This window comes from Neolamprologus multifasciatus, chromosome 12 (genome assembly GCF_963576455.1).
Source record: "Neolamprologus multifasciatus chromosome 12, fNeoMul1.2, whole genome shotgun sequence".
In the NCBI taxonomy this organism is placed as follows: Eukaryota; Metazoa; Chordata; class Actinopteri; order Cichliformes; family Cichlidae; genus Neolamprologus; species Neolamprologus multifasciatus.
In genome coordinates this window covers 25,393,469-25,417,132 of record NC_140450.1, presented here as the reverse complement: position 1 = coordinate 25,417,132, position 23,664 = coordinate 25,393,469, and the positions used below count along the sequence as shown (strand labels likewise).

The 23,664-nt window shown below is 41.5% G+C and overlaps 2 protein-coding genes across 8 annotated transcripts in view; one reads left to right on the top strand and one right to left on the bottom strand.

Moving 5' to 3' along the window:
* Positions 1–20,728, top strand: part of dtx1 (deltex 1, E3 ubiquitin ligase) — a 63,450-nt gene extending 42,722 nt beyond the window's left edge. For all 3 annotated transcript variants that reach the window (XM_085179463.1, XM_085179462.1, XM_085179465.1), the window contains one exon: positions 44–20,728. In XM_085179463.1, coding sequence (XP_085035589.1) covers positions 44–268 — 225 coding nt within the window. In that variant the 3' untranslated portion in view covers positions 269–20,728. The remainder of the gene's footprint in view (positions 1–43) is intronic.
* rasal1a (RAS protein activator like 1a (GAP1 like)) lies at positions 7,337–23,664 on the bottom strand. Of its 5 annotated transcripts, none has more exons than XM_085179457.1 (21): positions 23,173–23,664; positions 22,829–22,885; positions 21,263–21,376; positions 20,786–20,907; positions 19,570–19,699; positions 18,949–19,030; positions 18,656–18,799; positions 18,399–18,490; positions 17,666–17,783; positions 17,324–17,477; positions 15,989–16,053; positions 14,487–14,599; positions 13,721–13,913; positions 13,463–13,600; positions 11,982–12,126; positions 11,183–11,355; positions 10,186–10,323; positions 9,758–9,893; positions 9,291–9,411; positions 9,042–9,121; positions 7,337–8,879 (listed from the first exon to the last, which is right to left on the bottom strand). In XM_085179457.1, exons 1-21 carry the CDS (start codon positions 23,235–23,237, stop codon positions 8,731–8,733), a joined length of 2,529 nt encoding a protein of 842 aa, XP_085035583.1. In that variant the 5' UTR covers positions 23,238–23,664; the 3' UTR covers positions 7,337–8,730. The 5 variants fall into 5 exon arrangements, with proteins under 5 accessions (XP_085035583.1, XP_085035579.1, XP_085035580.1 ...); XM_085179453.1 differs by having other exon boundaries at positions 20,846–20,907; XM_085179454.1 differs by having other exon boundaries at positions 13,721–13,910; positions 20,846–20,907.

Below are 23,664 nucleotides of genomic sequence, written 5' to 3'. Positions count from 1 at the left end.
GGAAGCGCCGTCACACACCATCCTCTCATTCTTGTCTCATCAGGTCTTGAAGCTGCTGATCATGGCCTGGGACCGACGCCTCATCTTCACCATTGGCACATCCAGCACCACGGGCGAATCGGACACCGTGGTGTGGAACGAGATTCATCACAAGACGGAATTTGGCTCTAACCTGACCGGTCACGGCTACCCCGACCCCAACTACTTGGACAACGTCTTGGCAGAGCTGTCGGCCCAGGGGATTGGCGAGGACAATCTAAAGGACTGATGGCCAGCAGAACTGGTACACTGAAACAAAACCCCCCATGCCCCGCTATCTCCCAGAGAGCGGGGACACTGCACGACGGGCAACATGCGGCCGACAACGCTTTACTCCCCACAAACCAAAATATCCTGCAGAAAGGGTGGTTTTTGGTTTGTGTAACCCAGGCAATCTCCCTCCCCCCTGCTGTCTCTAGATCCATGCCTTGAGCAAGTTTTGTCTGTTGGCAAAGTCTCTCAAAGTGTAAATGATACAAAGAGAGTCTTGTCTGAATGTTGGGACCTTGAGGTGAAAGGTATTTATCCCTTTTTCGAGTCAAACTGATGCTGTTCTTTGGCACTCAAAGAAAAATGACAAGGGGCTAATAACTGTACACAGGCATATCTGTAAAACGCTGAACTCCAGAATGCATGGCCCCGACTAACATAATGAAAGTCGAGCAAACACACGCGACAGGGTGAGCTGTCAGCGGATCAGCTGTTGCTTGGTATTATGAAGATTTAAGAAAATCGCAAAGAAATCCAAATTAATTATTTCCCTCCCCCCCAGTTTACTTTTTTAGTAAATTCATTACAAACGTTGGTTGTGCATTTTCGAAAAAGCAGGTCATGGCTCCGGAGTGATGTCATTTATGGTTAATCTGATATTTTCCACTTCTGATAGGTCAGTGTATTTTATTTTCTACGTTCGGAAGTATGTTCTGTAGTGCATGAAGTAGATTCCAGAGAGCTTAAGATTTAGAAGATTATTGGTGTTTGGTAACAATTGTGTGTTGTATGGTTAACCTTGTGGACAGTCTGTGAGAGGAGACATAAAATAAGATGAAACAAGCTCTGCTCCAAGGTTTAACTCATTTGTTTAGTTGACACACTGATGACGATGACCTCTGTGAATAAAAAGGCTGCATTATTATTATTCCTGTTGGAGCGAACCCAGGCGCTGGCACAATCCATCATGCTGACCGTACACAAGGGATGAGCGTGCAATCGCGTGCTCGGAGGCATTAATAAGCTGGCTTTAAGTCCTTGAGGAGAGAATCTGAACACACAGATGGACGTTCCTCTGTCTTTCAAACACCAACAGCTTTCCCTTAGAGATCCATTTTCAGGGGAGCTCCTCCGCTCGCCTGCAGTCTCTTGTGAGCTCGTTTGCCGTTTGTTGGCGTTGTACTTGGCTCAAGTCCCCTCACAGTGAGCAGCTGAGCCTCGGAAACGAGCAGCATCTCGTCGCCTTCGTGAGCTCACTTTGGAGTCTTTGGGGCGCTTCCCGATGTATCTGTTCACCCCCGCTTTCCGCCTCCTCCTCAGCTGTGGAGCACTCGTTCTACAAACCATGCAAATGTTGGTCGAGTGTGTTGTTGGCTGGGGACTATTTTTTCCTACGCCCCCCCCACCCCCACCCCCACCCCCCTTTAGACTTAGTGCCCGCGAGATAAAGACTTTTCGAAGGTCCTCGGTGGAGATCTTGTGATGTTTATTTACTCTGCGATAAATTATAACCCAGAGCTGCATAATTCTCCATAAATATGTCTGATCAATTTTAATGAGCGGGAGCGTTGGTGTCAGGTTTATTAAGGGGTCACCCAGCAGCGGGCTTGATTTTGGGGTTAATCATAGTCTTCCATAGCACTTTGAGGCAACATTTTTGTTGATTAAGTCATTTGGTTTTTAGAAAAATGTCTTAAATTGCAACTTAATCTTTTTTTAAGTTGATGTTTATAAACTGGCTTGCGATGCTTTAACTATATATATATGAATATATAAAATATATTTGCAGATGTGATATACCTTTAAATTTAAACTCAATTTGAGTCAATGGTGTAAGTTTAATTTATTTTTATACTCTTCTATATAGAAAATATACAGATTGTCCCACATATCTGTACACAGGCACATGAACATGAATACATAAAATCTGGCAAAAAACTTTGTCAGGATGTCAGGGACTGAAACATGTATGACTTGTTATGGACGTCTTATATTGCAAGTAGTCTTAGCGTATTCTGCTGTCATGACCTTAATGTAGACCTTGTGTAGTTGATCCCCGTGGGACACAAATAAATACAGTAAATGTGTCTTTAGTATTGGTGGGGCAGCTTTAGCGGCATGAAGATGGCCCATGTTGGCCTTTTTTTTTAACGTTCCGTGGGAACGGATGTTGTCAGCCATTTTTTGTTAAAGCTGAAGGTGAAAACAGCCTGGGTTCAAGATCAAATCACAAAATATTCTTAAGAGTTTGTTTAAGCGGGTGAGGTTTCTCTTAGTTAGGTGCGAGTCACAAACACAAGAATACACAGAGTTTGTCACTTTAAATTCTTCCCCTCCCTCCCGCAGTGCCATGTCAGTACTAGTTCAGAACTAGTTTTGCATTATATACTGTTGCGCGGCAGAAAAAGAGGAAATCACAGCCGACAGGATCTGCGGGCTACATCCGCAAATCATCCGTGAATTTCTTGCTGTGGAGCCTCCCGTTGCCACTGACAGCTATTTTGTTGTGGCGAGGCAGTGCCTGCTTTTTGGCTCCAGTACCAGTCCCATTTTATTATGAGAGAAACATGAAAAAGCTTTCTGCATCAAGCGCTAGCACCACATCAGTGGAAAAGTGCTACTTCTAACTCTCGCATCAAAGCACAGCAGTGTGGAAATATACATTTAAATGTCAGTGATGCCTCAGTCGCAGCCACTGTGTTGGTAAAGAGAATTTGCACATGCATATGCATACCCAGTGTGTTTGTTGGGACTCCATTTACATCTGCAATTAAAATAATCACAGCTGTTTGGTTTGCAACTGCAGTCTAAGCCAGATACATGGATTAATTATAAAACTCTTTTCATACAAATGATTTGATCTCATATAGATATTAGGAAAGATACTTAAGGTTAAATCAAATATAATTTAATATGCACTGCTCAAAAAAATTAAAGTAAGACTGAAAACACGTCAGATATCAACAGCAAAAAAGTTATGCTGAATGTTTACACTGATATGGACTCCATAATGTGTTAGGAATGAAAGGATGCCACATCTTTTGAGGGAAATTAAAAATAGTACTCAGGACCCAGTGCACCAGCGTAGGGTCTGACAGTGGGTCCAAGGGATTTCACGCTGATACCTGATCAGGGTGTCATTGCCTGACCTGTAGAAGTCAGTGCGTCCCTCAGATCATCACTGACACAACACCAAACTGATGATGCTAAACAGTGTTACAGACACCATGGACCTGCCAGTTCTGGCATTCTATGACAAATGCCATTTGGGCTCCAAAGTGCTGGACAGCGAGCATAGGCTCCTGTAGATCCCTCCTGTCATGCCTCCTATCAGAGGCATGCACACCAGTGCTCTGCTGGAGGTCATTTTGCAGGTCTGGAAGTTCTTCCTTGCAAAAAGGAGCAGATACGGGTCCTGCTCATGGGTTAAGGACCTTCAAGGCCATGTCCGATTCTCCTAAAGTAACTTCTGGACTCCTGAGCCAGTGATGGGAGACACAGCAAACCTTCTGGCAGTAGCACATATTGATGCACAACCTCAGAGGAGCTGGACTACCTGTGAAACCTCTGCAGGTTAATGCAACCCCTAATGGAAAAGTAGTGAAAAAAACTGTCAGAAAAGATGATGAGGGAAAATGTTTATCTGTAAAAGTATTGCTTTTTTGTCTCATTATTGCCCCTCTAGCGCAGCTGTTATTCATTTCATTGACACCAAAAAGGTGAAACGTGGTTAAAAGTAACGACTGCTGCTGCATAACTGATCGGATCAATATCCCAGAAGTTTATCTGACTTGATTCTGTACTCTGAAAAGTGTTCCTTTAACTTTTTTTGAGCAGTATATTTAAAACAGATTACTGACCGGCTTCATAATTCAGTCTCAATGAAACTTCTACTCAAATTTTTTTCTTGAAAAATCTTAATAAATATCGCCACACATTACTAAAATTGCATATGCATCCATGGACTACCCAAAGTTTCATCTACATATAGCATACACCATCAGCCTATTTCAGCTGGCCACATCCCTGCTGCAGTGTGGCAAAGCTGAAGACACAAAGTGGTGTGAGCTGTTTATCCCAAACTTATAAATATATTTTAATATCTTTTGTTATTCTGTTAAAGTCCACTTGCACTAGATGAGTAGTGGAGCCTGTGTTGTCTGTGAACTAGCGTCTCCATTTTTCAAAAAGGACACTTTTGTGGCTCTTGCTTCTCAGGCATGAATTTTCTTGAATGCAGCTGTTGTTAACCTTCAAATAGAGCTCTTCTTCGCTCTTCTTCAGGAGCAACAAACAAAAGATTTAGAATCTATCCAAGGTCACAACAATCACTGTAATCACTTTTTTTTAAAAAGGGTTAAGGCATTAAAATACCACTGGGTTGTGTGCATACAGCAGGATGCCAACAGAAACTGCTGGATTACTTTAAAACAAGGTTTCATTATGCATGTGAATCAGCCTGCTGAAAACTGCTCCTCTGTAAAACAAGCTGTCATTGTGTAGCTTTTAGCTACAGTAAGCTCTTAAAACCCAAAGAATGGCAGATGCTACAACTTGCTTGTGATCACTGTGGAGCATTTAGCAGCTAAAGTGCTCGGACTTTTCATTCATCAGGAGGACAGGATCATGACTCTAAATGAATCGTGAGCGAATCACTGTCCTTAAGACCAAATAAGCCAGTTGTTGCAGATTTAAGTATTAATATCTGTTTAAATACTTTAAACCTGTATATTTATTTTCAGGCTCTTTTAGCCACAGCTCTGTGTTTGTGGTATGGTATGTGATAAACAAACTATTAAGAGTATTTCTGAGTGATTTTTGACCCAGGCGCTGAAAACATTCACATTTTTGGCCTACGTCAACTTTTCTCCTTCGCACATTTGTGACACCCTTTATACAATGGGACAGCAAAAGAGAATGCTACCGATCTATCAGGGAACTTTTCCATGTGAAGTGAAATTTCGTTCACTAGAGAAATCCAAATGTTCGCTTCTTCAGCTTTTTCCTTTTCCACGTGTCGGTCTTGTAGTGTGAACGAAGCCCGGCCCTTTAGACTTTTCAGGTGTGTACAGATCTATGTGGGAATGATGTATAAATCAAGGTTTTGGTATTTGTCCGGTTAAACAAGAAGGAGGTGGTTTTTATGCAATTTACTATTTTTAAAACCTAACACATGATTTACGTGTAGCAAGAAGAAGGTTGATTGTTTTTGGTTCAAAATGACAATGGATGTTTTCTTTATGGGGCGCCTACCTCTGCGTTTCTAAACAGAGAGGTTGCAATCCAAGGATGTTCACATGCTATGTATAAAAAAAACATATATTTTTGATGTCTTTTTTTTTAATGATTGTCTCTAAAAAGAACTATTATGTAACATTTGCTGTATTGCTCTTCATCCCATGCTATTCCATTAGAGGTTAGAGGTGGGATCGGGGATGAAGTTACTTTGTCCTAACGTATGAAGTATATATGAAGTTGTACTCTCGTAGTGTCTACTGCAAACTGTACTTCTCTATATCTAAATGATACCTTACCATTTTTCTGTGGCTATGCTGTACGTTTGTATCCGTCCGTGTGAGCGTGTGTGAAAGTGGGAGTCTCGTAGACAAAGCTTAGGTTCATGTCCTTTAAAGATGCCGTAACGTTTCTTAGAGGTGCATGTTAACCAAACAGTGAGCAAGCGTATTGACAGTGCAGAGTTTTTCTTGTTTTTTGCATATGAAAACATGTTAGCTTCTCTAGAAAGCCCCACCCTGGTTTTCAGGTGGTTAGCACTGTGGTTCTGAAACTTATTCCTATTAGTTAGGGATTTTCCCTTTTTATCTCTTATTCCCCCCCCCACACCCCGGATTGGCTTTGATTTACACAAATGAGGAAACGATAGCGTTTGGCTGCTTTCCCCACTCTTTCCACGACATGTAAAACATCTGAAGTTTTTCAATTTGAGTGCCCATTTTAAATGACCTTTCCAAGTCACTGTTTTTGTTGTTTAATCTTAGGCGGCGTCTGCATATTGTTATTTAAAATGGTTCACGTGGACAAACTGAGATAAACTAAAAGCAAGCTATACAGAGACATTGATTTAACTATAAAGGGCTTCTTAATCTATTGGTCTTTAATGAATTGTGATGACCTTGTTGCATGTTTGTGTGTTTTGTTGTGGAAAAATAAATGTGCCCTTGACAGGGGTAGTGTGTTTGAGCTTTTGTTACACCGGCTCTCCTTGTCCCCCACCCCCCCACCCCCACCCCAGTCGGTGGTGATGTGTCCTCTTCCTATTTAACACCACCGTTTCCTTCTCCCTGGGTAACTCTGTTCTTTGGAGCTCGTTATATGGATATAAATGAGCCTGGCTGCTGTTCTGGAGTGCAGCAGGAAGAGTTCTCACTGGTAGTAAATTTGCTTTATGGTAATTTTCTGCCTCTGGCTTCTGTGGTAAAGAGCTGTGGTGGGTGCATATTAAAGCAGGCCTTGAGATGTCAGGACGGAGGTGATGAGACAAACCCCCTTTCAGGTTGTCGTTCCTCCTTCCGTCACTGACCTAGCAGCTCGGGGGCCAGACCCCTGCTAGTATTTGTAAATAAGCCCTACTTGCCTGCCTCTGCTCACCGCTCACCTCTCACGCCTAATGAGGGGGCGAGTAGGGAGACTGCTGCATCATTGCAGGTAGGTCTGCTTTCATTAGCATTTAAATAAGGCCGGGAGGTGCATTGCTGGCACGCATATTTTTTTCATGTGGTATAATTTAACATTACATTCAGATTCTTGTTGGATTGTGAATTCTGCGTTTCTGGTGGGTTGATTAAATTTGAACAAAGGAGTAGAGCGGTAACCATGACACTGGGAGCCTGCTCTGGCATCTATCAGATGTGACGGGGTTTCCTGTAATACCAAAAATGAATCAATGTCTGATTGAAGTCAGATCCTCCTGCACTTTAATTCTAACCAGGAGACGGACAGACATAAGCCAGCAAAGCAGATTTTTCGAACCATTCCTTCATTTTATGGAAACCAAGTGAGGATCAATGTAAAGAAAAAAAAAGTGTCAGTCTCGTTTTTTTCTGGGCACAAATTTGACACCATCTCCTTTGATTTCTTCAGCGGAGTTTATTGAATAATACAATTGTGTTCACAGTAACAACCCACTTGGAACAAACCATTATGATGAATTTGCAAAATAAGGTACAGGCGAGGGTTTTTTTCCCCTTTCTTTTCTTTTTCATAACAAGAGTCCCCATTCAAGAGAACACAATGTTCCACTCATGCCTACTCTCGTTATGACTCCAGCAGCAGAGTAATAAAAGAAAAATGTGGAAAGCTGCAAACACCAACACACTCGTAATAACCATCTCAATACAGGATGTTGAATGTAATGTCTGCCATGTGTTTTAGAGTGTTAAGCTTGAGGGTAAGAAGAATGCCTGATGAGGTCATCTCAGTGATCTCAGATCGGATTTTATTCAACTGAATATTGTTTAATAGACGGACACTGAACACTACTTTCTCTATGGAAAATTATCAAAATTCCCCACATGTGTATTTTTTCTTTAAAACTCCTAAAAGCAGATTTGGCATCTCAAACACATGAAACCAATGCAGTGGCACAAAAATCTCTGAAACTGTCAACTTAGCAAATGGGAGTGTCTCATGATTGTTAATTCCCCTCTTTTTCAAATAAAATTTGTCCATGTATGGATATTATATAATAACCAGGTAAATATTACCCATCTTAGGAATGGCATTATAAAAATGTGAATTACATCAGAACCCAACATTTACGTTGACTGGCCGTAGCACCAAACCAAAGCGGATGTTTTGTGTAAAGGGACTGAAGCAACAATTAAAATCTGAGTTTTGCTCACTTTACAAGCGGCGTCACACTGTGGAATAACTTATAATGTTATTGTCACTGCTACATTGCGGCCATGGTGATAGTTTGCCTCAATAAAAATACAAAGCATTTATAATAATAACAGCAATATCAAAACACCTTACATTAAGGTACTGTAGGTTACACTAAAACAAGCTTTTTGCATATAAATGTGTGACTCGGGTCCTGTACAGTATCTCAAAATATAAAAGCTTCTTTTCACATTTCACAACAAGTGGATGTGGGCCATGCAACAGATTGCTTATTATCTACATAAAAAATATCAAGTCAGATCATGCTTCAAAGTCCCTCCACCCCTCCCCACCCACCTCCTTTTTGTCAAGTATCATAATCTTCCTGCGGCGCTCTTGTCGGTGGCACTCGGAGAATCAAAAAGATTAAAGTGGCAGAATTCCCTCTGCTCTTTACAGACAGGAGGAAATGTACTAAAAGGCTGGAAGAGGTGGCACCACGCAGCCACTTTTTTCTCCATGACAATCAAGAGAGTGGGTTAGCTGATTTTCACTTGTGTTGGTACAGGATGCTGCCCTTCCACTCCCCACCCCTAACCCGCCTTGATGCATTAAAGGCTCCCAGTCCACATGTGAACTCTAGGGATTCATAATAACACTGGTGACGTCCTCCTTTTCTCTGCGCTGGAAGCTAGCGTGAGCCTGCTCCAGGTCCTCTATCACCACCAACAGCCGAGCAGCAATGCCCTGACATGGCTTCATTTGCTGAACAGTGCATTCAGCACCATCTGTGACAGAGAAATGTGTAGATAAAAGGATGTTGTTTCTGTAGAATTACTTCCTGGAAATGTCATACCCACATAGAATATAAGCAGATAATAATAATGATAATACAACAATTAAAGCACTTGTACATGTAAATTGATAGAAAAGTTAAAGTTCAGTGTCACCTGGGTGAACGTCCACATTCGTCTTCTTTTCTTTATTGCACGCTGTCTCATCATCATCCGGCATCTCCAGATATTTGTTCCTGCAGTATCAGTCAGAATCATATCACATGATCACACAGTGAAAGTTAAACACTTGACTCATACTAATGTCAAGAAGCAGCACAGCAGTGCTTTACTGTATAGCAACATAGACCTCTAGTGTTCAGGAAAAGAAATGCATACAGGCCGAGGACATGCTCGGGCACCAACCTGAGTTTGTCTTTGCCCTGCAGAAGCTGCTTGTATATTGTCTGAGTCTCCACGTCGGGATCCAGCGGGTCACTCCAGTCACCAAGTGTCACAGCTGAGTGGGTTCTACTGCAGCCTGCAACTGAGACACAGCTTTTTTTATTCATCTCTGGCACTTTACACAGTCTGAACTTCACCCCACTAAATGTAAAATATCATTTTAATGGATGTTTCTACTAGTTTGTATATAATAGTCAATGGAACAGCCTTAGTAACAATCAAACCTGTAGTGTTGGTGCTGAAAAGAATGTAAAATGTTTAATCCCACGTGCAAGGCGGTGAGTAAATAAAATTGATTTGGAGAGCGCATCAAAAACAGCCAGTCAAACCTTAGTAAAGTAGCAAAGGGGAGGTTGCAAGTTTCCTACAGATATTCTGGTGTCTTGGACATAAATCAGTACATCTGGAAGTAATAACAGCAGGATTACCAGCTCGGTCGGCCTGCAGGCAGCAGGTCCACTTGCCACTGCGATGAACCCCCGGGTGAAAAGAGGGCAGCATGCGCTCATTGTAGATGCTGACTTTCCTGATCGCAGACAGCCACTGGTTCAGCTCATTTACATTCTGTTTGGGAAAATTGAAATACGGTGAACCATGAAGTTTAATGTTGAACTGAAAAAGAAAAATCTGCATTTTGAAGGCAATCAGCTGAAAAGCCTACAGGGATAAAGCACATCATTGCGACAGAAAACAATATAGATATTTAGTGACTTTTTTCTAGGAGATTAATAAAACTTGTTAAAAATTCACATCTGTGACTATAGAAAACTGTCAGGGTTTTGTGTTTAAAAAAAAAAGTGACCAACTTAAAAAAACTCATGCACTGTCTTGGCAACTGGGTGGTGTACAAACGCACCTTGCACTGGATGTACGTGGTGAGCAGCTGTCCGTCGTTGTCCTGGGTGATGACCTGCATTACATTCTGCTGCTGAAAAGCATTTTCATCAACCCTCTCCACGGCGCACACACACTGAATAGGAATTGAAGAGCGCACCTGCAAACCACAGCCCCAATTAGAACAGGTATGCACATGATGGCAATGATGTATCATGCCTTGCCTCAGGCATACTGCACAAAGGACTCAGTGAAATAAAGGTGACATCTGATCACTGAGCAAATTAATGAAGAGGTTTCTCATCCTGAAATATTTTACACTCATTAAGCTACGAGGAACGGTACGGCGCAAGGAGGAAGTGAGGATGAGATCATCATGGCAGCAAAGGCTACTTTAAAGTGTAAATCAGCCACTTGCAATGGGAGCTCATCTCACTGAGACTGGAGTGCTCCAACATGGAGAAAAGGGGCCAGGACATTGTCTCCAGTGTGATTTGCGATGTTCGTATGAATATCCATAGCTTTCAATTAACCCTCGGCTTTATTCCAGTCACACAAAGCAGAGACTGACTCAAAGAGAGGCATTTAGTGACGAGGATGTTCTGCTCCCATCAACCATCTCCCTCTCTCTGACAGTCTCTGGTTAGAAAATGAGAGGAAATCATTATCACGGGTTAGGCACCACATTGTAATATCAGTAATGATGTTCTCACGAGAAGATCAACACAAATACATGAAAGCAAAGAAGCAGATGACTAAAATGTTTTCTCTTTGTGCAACACGTGGTGATGAATGCCCTTCATGGGGCACAAATGGGCATATTGTACGAGTATTTTTATCATTACTTTGATTGTTTTCGATTATTTGATCCATCAGTCGTAGGAAAACATGATTAAAAAGCAACACTTGACACAGTGGCTGATTGCCAAAATGAGCAGTAACGTAAATACTCATATGTATTTCACACATGATATGCAGTATACTGGTAGATTATAAAATTTTGCTGGCACAGTACCCACCTGCCAGTCGGGAGTCTTGGCATAAGACAGCGTCTCACTCGTCAACCAGAAGTAGCGTTTCTTAAATGCAAAGCGGGATAACAGTTGGGGTCCTTCTGCTTTGTGTTTGTGGAGAAACCCCTCTTTGACTGTGACTGAAGCCGTGAACACAGCCCTCTGAGGCACTTCAGACGCTGCGCAGAGAAAGCAGAAGACGGACATAAAGGGAAAACTGTTTGTAATCTGTAGCTAAATGCATATTCACCCGGATAGACACAAGGTGGTGCTGTGTCAATAAACTATATACATTCATTGCTTTAAACTGCACTCTGTTACAGATGGCTCCTCAGTCTTGTTCCATCACCCCATGAGGGATAGAGCTTCAAAGAGGAATAACAAGCATCTGCTTCTGTCCAACAAATTCACCTCGAGGGCATTAAATGTCAAACTGGCCTTTAGGAGAAAAAAGTGGGTGTGATGTGAAGACGGAGGTTGAAACACGATATGTCAGAGGGGGAAGATGTTTCACAACAACAGCCTCACTGACACATGACATTAAGGCAACAGCCAGGACAACAACAGCCCGTGTGGCAGCTTCTCACTTCAGCTCCCTGCCAGCTCATTAACCATGTCATCTCTTTTCCAGACTTCCAACTAGTTATGAATATTTCACTGCAAGGCTACAGTATTGTTTCACCTATATCAGCTGGGAGCTACTACACTGGCAGGTGGCCTGTGGCTGATTAGCTCAACAGCATGACCTCTGGACTTGGCTTTTGATTACACGTTGTAGTGATGTGTTTGGTGGTTACAGTCTTACCAGTGTCATGATCTATGTCAATTAACTTGTCCAGGAAGTCCTTGACAGAAGCCACACTGCGAAGGATGATGGGATGAAGAGGCGCCATCCACTGTTCTTTTCCGTGGCCCAGCTGAAGTCCCAAGTTCCCAACACTTTGTAGTGCCTGGCAACCACAGAGACACGATATCAACTACAAACTCACATCTTCACCATATCAAATCTCCAGAAAATGACAGAAGTGAGGGAGTGACTGCATATCTAAAAGTCGAAGATCAAAAGGGTCCCTGGGGCCAAGCATGCTGCGAGGCCCTTTGTCCAGCCCACACCTGGCCTAGGGCGAGGAGGAAGTCCCCCTCTACATCCTCTCTGATGCTTGGCTTTGAACCACAGACTGGTTGCAGCACACAGAGGTAAAAATAGCCCGTTCCCCGTCTCTGTAGAGGGCCCATGGCAACAGTTCTTCAGCACCATGGACAGCAACCACAGAAGCCACACGTGGGAGTGGAATGAGGTTTTACTGTTCTTCTAACATCTGGATCTAAGATCCCTGCTTTTAATGATATCAAGAAACATCAACTCAAATTCCAGTTATAACCTGCTAACATGCTCATCTGATCTATTTATGGTTAAAACGGAGCATAATGTGAGAGGGATGTTTTATGGCCACACTCTATATAGTTGGTGAAAAAAACTTCTTTGAGATTTGCTGTAAGAGTAGAGTAGTTATAAAATTTAAACGAGTTCCTAACAACAGGTGATCTAATGGCATTACTGCAGATTATTAGCACCTTTCAAATAATTAACATTTTTATTAATGTCAAAAAAATGAATACAGAGTTAGTTCTGTGAGAACAGACTCAAACAATTCCAGCAGATCAGCTCATCTAAATTCCAGCTCACATCAGCTCAGCTGTTTCCCTTTCCGTACATCCTACTGGCAAATCTCATACTCTTTTCAAAATTCTTCAGTCTACCAACTCCTTCATTTGAAGCTAAAGATGCTACTTCCATGTCATCCTGTCCTCACTGATCCCTGCTCTGTTCCCTAAGGGCATCTCGCTGCTGCCCTCACTGTCTTTAGACTTTCCATGTGAACGTATGAAAGGATGGTGAGGTCTCAGACCACAGCAGAGACATAAATGACTGGAGATGGAATATCAATCTTATTTTGCTGATTATGGCAGAACTTAAAATAAGGCACACGCAGACCTACAGTGTTACATAATTTCCAAACTAAGTGAGAAAAGCAAGGAGTGCCTCAGTGCTCTCTCTCTGTTGACGTTACGTGTTGATGATTGTATTCCTGCTCCATGTTTTATTTGTTTTACATCCACAACATGAAAATCCATCTCCTTACACAGATGGCCTGTTGCATCACGCTCAAGGGTTCCAACACTGTACTGTTTATTTTGTGTTTTGTTTTGGGGAGTGCATAAGTCTGAACATGGATAAATGATTCACAGCAGAGTCTATGTGCATGTCTGTGTTCTGAATCATACCTTGGCTAGTAGTAACAGTGTTCTGCTTGTACGCGTGTCAGCATGCTGGTCTCTCAGCTGAAACAGCTTAGGTGTGAGGATTGCAGGAGCAAAAAAACGCAGGAAAAAGAATCCACTGATGGCCAGGTACTTCACATCCTGTAAAAATGAAGACGAGTCACTGAACGGTGACAGGCTGCCTCGGGATAAGCTGCGGGTGAAAGTAACCACAAATACACTGACACGCTTTCCTCTCTGTGTGTTTTGCTTCACACTAACCTCATTCTCAGGCTCGGTAAATTGCTCCTCCACTCTCTTGTGCAGCTGTTTGAAGGCCACTCTCATTACAGGAGGACACTGATCGACTGAGCTCACGATTGATTCGATGATGCTGGTCAAATAGCTCTGCAGCATCTCCACGCTGCTGTCCCGCACCTCTGCCTCTGACACTGCACCCTTGAATGAAATCCTTCTTCAGAGACAAAGAAAGATGCTGTAAACAAATGAATCCCTGAGATCTGCAGAGTAAACGCAATGCAAACAGGAGCTATCCAAGACAGGCTTTTATCTGTTCTGTAACACAGTTTATAAAAGGACTGATAACATTTCTGTTCAGAGGAATCCAAACAATGATTGCCGTATTGACAATATCTAAACACATAAACTGAGATAATTTAAGGTTACGAGATAAGATAGTAGGTTAGAGCTACTGCATACATGGAGAACGTTAGATCCTGGATCTCCCCCCCATGTCAGAGATAGATATCTCAGGGGGCTCATGGCAGTTGCCAAGCAACAGCCATTCCCATTTTACTTTTTTTTCATTTCCTCACATTCATGTCTTTCTCTCAGGGGTGAAGTGTAAAGGAAGTGGGCAGTCTCCTGTGGCAGCTTTTCCATTTTAACACATAATTTGCGAACAGCACGCCTGAGCATACAACCCACAAATCCCCTCTTGTCAATTGTAGCAGTCCTACTCTATTACCAGGTCCGAGTATGACTATAGAATTGTGATCCAACAAGATATGTTTTAGGTCCGATTTACCTTGTGCGGTTCAGGTCGATCTTACATGGGTCAAGTTCAATGTACTTTTTCTCATCAAAGATGCGGTTGATGATGGGCTTCAACACCTCATGCAGATACAGCATGCCAACAGCCTGATAGCAAAACAATATCATATGTTGAAGACATCTGTTAAGGTCACTGTTATTCATTTTGCTTTTCTTGATCTGTTCCCATGCGTCTATTGTGTGTCCCTCCCTGTCTGCTTCCTCAGTTTATCTGTTTGTTTTCCATGTCCCTCTTTCCGTTTATGGTTGTTTTGTTTTGAAGGTTATTTTCTCATGTGGTGTTGTTCCCTGGTATGTGTTTAGCTTGTGGTTGCGGTCAAACAGACAAGAAATTTCCTCTTATGTCTGTTGATGACACTTTCCCTTGATAGGAAACATCCAGAGGGTTAAGGAAAAATGCTAAGAAGAATTCACAAAAAGGAAAACAGGATTGTTGTCCATAGGGAATCTAACTTGCACAAGACTAGTTAAAAATGTGACAAGGTGACAATTTTAACAGTGTATATATCCTTGTGAAAAATATCACTTGATTACCAAGAACAGCTTTCCAGCACACAGTGAAGTGTATCAAGAAATGCCACTCATCTCATCCTGTTGAAGAATTAACCCTTTAATAGGGCTTTTTAGCACCTCTCATATTAGATGAATTAATAAGACTAAATGCTAAGACCAAAAATGGGGACATACGCAATGCAAGCCTTCACTTCAATTAGTTAAATGCATATAAAAAAAACCTTATTTATAGAGCAATTTTCTAAAATTAGGTTTCAAAGCACTTCATACAAAGAGTATCAGTGAAGTGATCGCATGTAGGAAAAATTTAAACCAAGCAGCACATGATGTGTCAGTATGTTGATCTTTTGCTTTGAATTGAAGGGCAGCATTATGTCTTTTCATTTCATAAGGGATGGTAAATGTGCATCCTTTTCTAAAGGTGGTAATAAGGGAAGCACTGAAGCAGCTTTCCTTAACATTTAAAGAATTTAACTACCTCCTATTATGACTCTAGACACTTCTGGGTCACTTCACTCAGTTGGGAAACTTCCTAAGCAAAATTGGCTCAGTAAGCTTGTCAAGCTAACCACCTCCTGTCCTGCATCTCTCCTTGCCTCTGTCTGTTTCTTGTCCTCTTTTGGATCATCTGTGGTTTTTTTACTCCTTTTTGTAGCAATCTTGAAAATTGACACACTTTCTTTCTTTAGGTGCTTCTGTTGCACCTAATTTGGATTGATGCTGCCCTACCTAGCAGCCTGTTATGTCGACATACTCATTGATACATTAAAATTACCTTTGCATTTGTCATGCTACACATGCCTTTTTGTTCTTACACTTGACAGCTTGCCTTGTTTTTATCTAAATCTGCATAATTCAGAGAGTAAATATCAGGCACATCATGCTTTCCCTCAGAGCAGGGACCGAAAAACTGCAGGAACTATAATAATAATAATAATAATTTCTTTTTAAAACTTAGCTCACCTTCATGAACTGTTCCATGGCTTTGGAGGCAAGTGAGTTTGATCGAAATAAGGTGTTAGGATCAGCTATAAGAGCAGAAGGAAAAAAATTGTATTAGCAAAATATCTTACATATGAGCAAGATTAGTGGGCATAAAAAGATTTTCCTTAATCTGAATCAAGTGAAACAAAGCAACAGTTTTCAATTAAAGAATTAAAAAAGGGTAAGAAGCTCAACATCCACCACAACAATTTATTGCTCTTTTCCTGTCATCTATCTATTGTTGCGCCTAAAAACACCTTTTATATGATGTATGACAGTGGGAATGGTGGGAAGGATCATATTACTGCATCCAGTAGTTCCCAATCAATTTAATAAAGCGTCACATAGACCCTCATCAGGCGCTTAATTATACTCGATGAAAAAGAAAAATTTAAGATTGAAACACTGCTTCCTTAGAGTGGAAGCTGTGGAGCATTTGTTTGCTCCACCCTCATTTCACCTTTTTCTCTGGGCTCATTTATACATTTCTTAAGTATCTATACTTTCTATTTAGTCTGGCGCAAGTCTATCAATCAAGAACAAATAGTCCAGAGTCACAAGTGAGGGCAGACCGACCTTGCCTCAATGTCATGTTAGTCATGCGGTGACACTAAAATATCCATAGTAACGGGAGTGGGTTGCCAGGTAAATTATTTGGATGTAAGGAGAAGGGCGAGTTTTTCACTGCTGCCCAGCAGGTGTACTGTACGTTTTTGTGCCGTGTGCCTAACTTTAATGTCTGGGTGCTCACACAATGCATTCCTGATCAAGCAGTTACCATTTGGATCATGTGGAGTTGCTATGGAAACTTAGGCACTATGCTTATTAGCAGAAACTACACCAACAGAAACCAAAGACCAGAGCTCAGTGTGAATTATCATGGGGATATGGTGCGGAGGCAAAAACATGACTAATCCAGACCGGAGAACAGCCAAGGGAAGACTGTTGGGTGAGTAAATAATTGGCACTGGGGTAGTAAATATAGTGTTGGGAGGCTTTTACTGCCCACACACATACCATAGCTGCAGTGTTCAGAGACCTTAATGTCAATTCAGCAGCAACAGCCCTCAGAGGGTCTCTGGAGAGTGGAGCAATAACAGCAAACTGGCATGTCCGACTAATATAAATACTGACTAACAGAGATAAACTTAGATCCTACACTGTATATTCAAAGTGCAGCCACAGTTATTACATGTAATTAAGAGCACAAATACACATAAATTCTGAGTAAATTTAGACACTTGCAAGATGGAGGACATGAAATCAAAACCTTTAAAAACGGTTTAAAGTTTGCACTTTTTCGCTTCGTCTTACTGGTGTGGTTGACCTCCCGGGTGTTAAGGTAGTCCAGGAAGGGTACCACCAGTCCTTGTCCCAGGTAGATTTTCACCAAAGTCATTGCCACGTCCTGTCTGCTCTCAACTGTGGTGACCTCCTCCAGCATAGTCAGAGCGCTGCTATCCTCCACCTGTTCAGAAGAAGAGAACTCAGGTCACGGGTCAAGAATTTTGGCCCAACTGGGAAGCCGGACAGATGAAGCAGATGAGGTCTAACTGCAGATGGAAGAAGTAATGCATACAGCAGTCCTTTGACATGGCGAGTGACTGAGTGGTCAACAAATGAATATCAGCATTGAAGAGGAGCTGTCATGCTGACCTCTGTAGGGGAGATTACCGACTCAACCAGAAGGTCGATGAGAGGCTGATAGTACATGGATGGCAAGATCTGATCCTCCACCAGACGCACCTTGAGACGGAGTGCTCCCAGCTTGCCACTTAAAAAAAGGAAAGTATCACAGCACAGATTTTCAGCTAACACAATAATAGTCTGGGTCTGGTTAGACATTTGCATAAACTCTTTTTTTGTTTTTTGTTAAAGGAGTCAGCGGTTGATTGAAAAATGCAGTTTAGATAAGAAATAAAGCTTAGAGTACACTCGTAAAAACAACCGCTAAATCATCCTGCCCCTGGCAAGGACATTTTCTAAACACATGGCTCACTGCATTTGGGGGAAAATGACGCACTGCTTGGTCACAGTCCTCTCTAAATCAACAGTGGACTGGAGTGCAAAAACTCCTTACAAGAGTGAGTCATTTCCTAATGAACCTGAGAAATTCCCTTTACTTTACAGTTCACTCAGCCCTCCACTCGCTCTAAAATTATCTCGGGGTGCAGATGCCGTCAACGTGCTGGCTATACATCCGTGATTGTGCATTTAAGTGCTCGAAAGAGAGCCAGGAGGAAAATAAAAGCTTCTCTTGGGAACATTTAAGAAAAGATGTGATTATTGCTACGACAATTTCAGTCTTGATGGTTTCCGAAAGGAAATGCCTCTCTCTAAAGATGCATAGTTACCACATTGTACAAAGAAGCACACCCATAATCCTCACCCAGCATCAACCTCATTGTTTCCCAAGGGCAGTAAACGAAACCAGCCCTCTAACTGAGGTGTCTTGTGCAAACAAGCAAAAGGGATTTCCACCTGTGGAAAAGAAACAGAAAGCAAGCACACAATATCAACAAGAAGAAGTAAAAGCCTTTATTTTATAGCAAGGAACACTGTACTCAATTATAAAACCTTTTTTAAGCTACTCATGACCTGAATTTTAATACATATGAAAAATGATTAGAATTATGGGAACCTCACCTTTCCCAGAAAGTCATTTTTGCCCACCATGTCCCAGTCCCAGACCTGTACAGTAACAGTCCCCTCCTCCTCACGCAACTCTTCTGGATCCAGCTCCAGCTCTAACGTCTCACCCCAGTGAGGAAAACGGGTCTTCTTGATTATCTAGAAATCCAGCATTAAGAAATTGAAAGATATCAAAAGATCAGCCTAATCTTTAACATTTAACCTTTAAATGACAAACAGTAAGGCAACCATCAATCAGACTTCGGTGCAACCCACATAACCCACTCATGCAGGCAGACAGAGCTCACCGAGGTCTCTGCACTATGGTTGTTGAAAATAACTCTTGTGAAGGGATCAGAGGTTCCAGAAATGTCTCTTGGAGCCAGGTCTCTGCGGGTATCACCACACCAAAGGACAAGAGAAATTATTAATCCGTCAAAATGCTCCGCTAACTCTTATTATCTGTTCTGCAAGTTAAATTAGTGTGCTTTAGCGAGGAAAGAAAGCTGAATCTCTACTTCTTACTCAACCTTATTCTTTCAAACTCAATTCATACTCATCAGAGCAAATTTGAATAACACAGTGTCAAGTCCTGATTGACAAGCTCATTAGTGCCCCGCCTGAGAAGGAAAGATTGTAGCCTGGGACACACAGATGGGGCAGTGAGCGGTGTGACAGTGGCGGTGTGACTCAGAAGGGAGTGTGGAGGCCTGCGGGGTGATGGTGATAAGAGTTCAGCTCAAAAGACACTAATCAACTACAAGGAGCTCAGCTACACAAACGTGACCACGTTTGAAGTGATATTACGGTGGCTCTATCACACTCTCACATGGCAGATTCTGAAATGTTCGAGCCACTATTGTCCGTGGCCGTTTTTAAGTGAAATCGCCTTCCTGGCATTTTCTCAGCAGCGCAGGATTTCATTTTACCTGGCTTCAATGACTTGACACCGCAGACTGATCTTCTCCGTATCTTTAAGCAGCTCCAGACCCAGATGGATCTCTCCTTGGACTTCTTCATCAGGGTCAACCTTTGTGAGATTTAGCCAGCAGTCTAGCCCTGGCCGTAAAGCACAAAAAGAGATTAATCTCAAACCATTAAACACCGAGAGGAGCTGAGAGATTAGAACTTTGAAAGTCATATTGAAAATAAATCATATTCATTTTCCAATTAGCTGTAAAATATCCATTGATGACCTGGCAAATAATTCCTGGACTAATGTACTTTGAATACTATGAGTATTTTTCAGGATCGAACTAACAGTTTGAAGACCTTATTTTTAACTTTAGGAAGATACAGTTGCTTATTTTTGTTCTTTCTGACAACTAACTGGTCATTATTCTGTTTGAAGTACACAAATAAAACTAATTAGTGCAAAAACATCTACAGTTTGTACAACTGCAAGGCAGGAACAGTAAAAAATAAAAAAATAAACAAAAATACCACACAGTCGATGATTGCCTGGACAACATGCACATTGTGTGATGCTGTTAAGATTCTACTTTTGTCTTTCAGAAAATGAAAGAAAAGGTACAATATCAAGGCCGGGCTGTGAGAGAAATCCTGTGAGGGAGTAAAATGACTCAGTACCACAATGCGGCAGTGAATCACAGGACTGAGGCCGATGCTAGGTGGCCTTCGGAGGAGAATCATCAATATGCAGCAAACATACCCTTTTAAACTCTTCAAGTAATCTAATAACGCTACGACACAAAGACACACGATTTGTCAGCCCCATATGTCTGGCCGAAAGTGCGTTCATTCCAAAACTGACCTACCTACTTTTAATCCGGGAATGTTTCTTAAAACTGTGCACCACTTTTCAGTGAATACTCAGGTAATTTTCATTAGAAGCAATTCTCAGTTTCAGAAATTTGTGTTTCCATTTTCTGATTTTCCATTAAATCCCAGTTTTAAATTATTAGCAAACACAGCATTCTCTGCTTTATCTAGTTTTTACATCTTGTCCCAAATTTCTGGAAGCCCTGTAAATATTGTGAGTGATGTGCATAAATGAATTTAAAGGTTTGAGAGAAGCTAAGAAACATTCCCACCCTAAAAAAAAAAAAAAAAAAAAAAAAAAAAGCATGTCTCCTCAATCACTTGGACTTTTGAATCCATCACAGGATTCTTTGTGTGTTTAACCTCTGAGCTCTGGCCATGCAGTCATCCAGTTATAGACTAGTGCTGAATGTTTAGCCATGCCTTTAGCTTGAGCTCCAATGGCTTCTTTGGTCAGCGTAATCTTTCCAATAACATCATCGTGCCTGTAGAAAGGGATGCAAAAGAGAGAGAGAGACTGTGAGACAGAAGCTACTGAGAATCAGATCAAAGTTTTTGAGTTTTTGAGTGAAATGATTAGCGCTGGCCATCATGTGAAGAGGAGAAAAAAAACAACCTTTAATCACTCAATCTGGGCGACCATCTGCCTGATGATGTTTGTTTATTCAAAGCTTAGAGTTTTTTCCCAAAGCATTAAAAAGCTTTGCATGAGTTTCCACACAAATATATCAACTCATGGCAAGTTAAGCAAACACAGAGGACTACAAATACACGACCAGGGTCCAGCAGTTAAGAGTAAATATGGAATAGTTTTGAAAGTGCTTTGGTTGCGGGCATTACCCAATTGTGTCCTCATCCATAACGTGAAAAGAGAGGGAATGAAACCCCATTGGGAGATGCAACGTGTATTCTTCACCCCAGAAAGGATTAAGATTCTTCCACACAGTGGCCGTCCTGAAAAGAGAAGTTTACCATGCTTACTATCAGCAGCCCTGGAGCAGACACATATCACATTAATGTGCGCAAATCAGAAACGTGCAAGATTCTTTCTTTGCTTCCATTTATATAGATGTTAATTTTGTGATATGTACTAAATATAAATATTAAAATGGGAGAATCGTCCTCTCCTCAAACTATTCTCAACTTAGTGATGTACAGTTATTGTTAAAGTGCCAGGTGTGATAAAAAAAAAGGTTAGAAAATCCAGCTGTTTCAAAATGATAGCAAGCTATAAGATTCTTGGATTTTAAAAAGGTCATCTAAGGATTCTGTTGAAGCCAAAACACACACTTAAAATGGTCAGATCTGTGCAGCAGCCACAGTTTGACTCTGACGTGAGGCCCTTTGCTGCTCGTCTTCCTGCTTTCCTCTTGTCTGCAATCCAATAAAGGCAAAAAAAAAAGCCTTAAAAATCCTGCTTGTTTTTTTTTAATGGTCAGATTCATAATTTTGTGTTTATTCTTATCACTGGTTATGTTTTTGAATCCTGGTCTTTGTCATTTTGCAATTAGGCAAGATTTTGCAGGATGTGCTTTGAAATGAATGTCCTTTGATCTACTTGTTTTTTAAAGGCATTTCTGGGGAAAAGTTTGATTTTTTTTTAAAATAAAAACAAGCAAATTGCTAGCTTTTTGAGAAATGCTTTTGAATCAAAACCATTCATACATCATCCTGCCAAAATGGCCTAACCCTTCATTATTACCACCAACTTTTCTCTAGTGTACCAAAATCTAGCAGCTGCATCATTTATGAACATTACACTCAGAGGACTCAGTTGGCCAGTAACACTACAAGTGCAACATAATTAGTGTGAGCATCTTCAGCGAATCATTGTGCTGTTTTTTCCCTCACCACCCCAGATGGAACAATACCCACTAAATTCACCCCGTGTTCTTGTGAAAGTCCACAGCAAAGCAGTTTCTCTAAAGAAATTTGCTTTGCAAAGCAAACAATCCTGCAGTTTACTACAGCTGCTTTCTAAAACTACCATCTTCTGTCTGAACAGCTTGGAGGTTGAAATCATGTGCACGTCTTCACCCAATCTGAAACCACCTCTGAAATGGTGTATTCTGCTCCGAGCTCCCAGCATTCACCTGGCTTACACCGGGTGCTCACTGCAATAATTGATGCACCCTCTCCATGGTTACCTGTGGGTGTTTTAAAGGCCAGACCAGTATCAGGTTCTCTGTGATGGAAGGACCACGCTGTGGGTACCACAGCACTGATCACACCACTCCACCCTGGTTTACATGTGCACAGTAGCGGGAGCACAGCCAGAAACTAATGTAAATATATAAAGTGTATTGACTCAGATCGATAAGAACATCATCCAGCTGCAGGTCTGGATAAAACACAGTTAATTTACGTTTATCGTGCACATCTTAATAAAAATCAGAGAGAACTCACCTGGCCACAACTTCATTGTCAACTTTTACAATGCAGTATGGATCACTGGTTCCGGAGCTTAACGTGACAAAAAAAAAAAAAAAAAAGACAGAATGAGACAAAGCATGGCCAGTTTACCTGGGGGTAAGCTTAATTTAATCTTCCCTCGTCTTTAATTATACTCAGGTCAATTTGACTATCTCTACTCTAATTCAATTAGGTAATTTACAGGAAAGAGCGCACCAGAAATGGCTATATGACATTTTTTTCTGATTTGACAAATAGCTAAGAAACAATGCAGAGGCTGTGTATATTTTAGTAGATAAGACCTGAGCACAGAAGCATGCCATTCAGAAATTACTTACACGTCTTTGGCCGGGAGGTTTCTGCCCTCGACAATTCGAAAATAAAGAGATGTGTTTTTGGCCATTTTAATCGTATGAACCACTAATCCAGTTTCTCCTGTGCTCCCATACGCGCTGTTATAAACAGTGCTCTTCCCCTCCGCAAGTGAGTTTTCTTCGTTTCATGACACCTTCAGCTCGTGACGGCGCACTGCCCACCAAGCAGCGCGCGACACAGGCGCGCCTCGAGTCCAGCCAGCTGAGGTTAAACGTCACGGGTCACGGCGTGTGCACCCCAGCTGGGGATTTAAGCTCTTATTTTACAATAGGTGTTCAATATGAATAAACGTAATCGAAAGAATTGCATTTAAAAAAAATAATCTTCATATGGCACATAGCGTATAGTCTTTAACTGACTTCATTGCATGTATGTACTCAGTCATGTTAATTTGTCATGGTCTGAAATGTATTATCATATCTGATAAGTAGCCTATAAGAAGCGTCTCTTTTTTT

Coding starts and splice junctions, on each gene's coding strand:
- rasal1a (XM_085179457.1), bottom strand. CDS start 23,237: ATGGCCAAAAACACATCTCTTTATTTTCGAATTGTCGAGGGCAGAAAC. Junction 18,800..18,948: donor ACCATAGTGCAGAGACCTCG/GTGAGCTCTGTC, acceptor CTGGATTTCTAG/ATAATCAAGAAGACCCGTTT. Junction 9,122..9,290: donor CAGGGCAAAGACAAACTCAG/GTTGGTGCCCGA, acceptor CTGATACTGCAG/GAACAAATATCTGGAGATGC.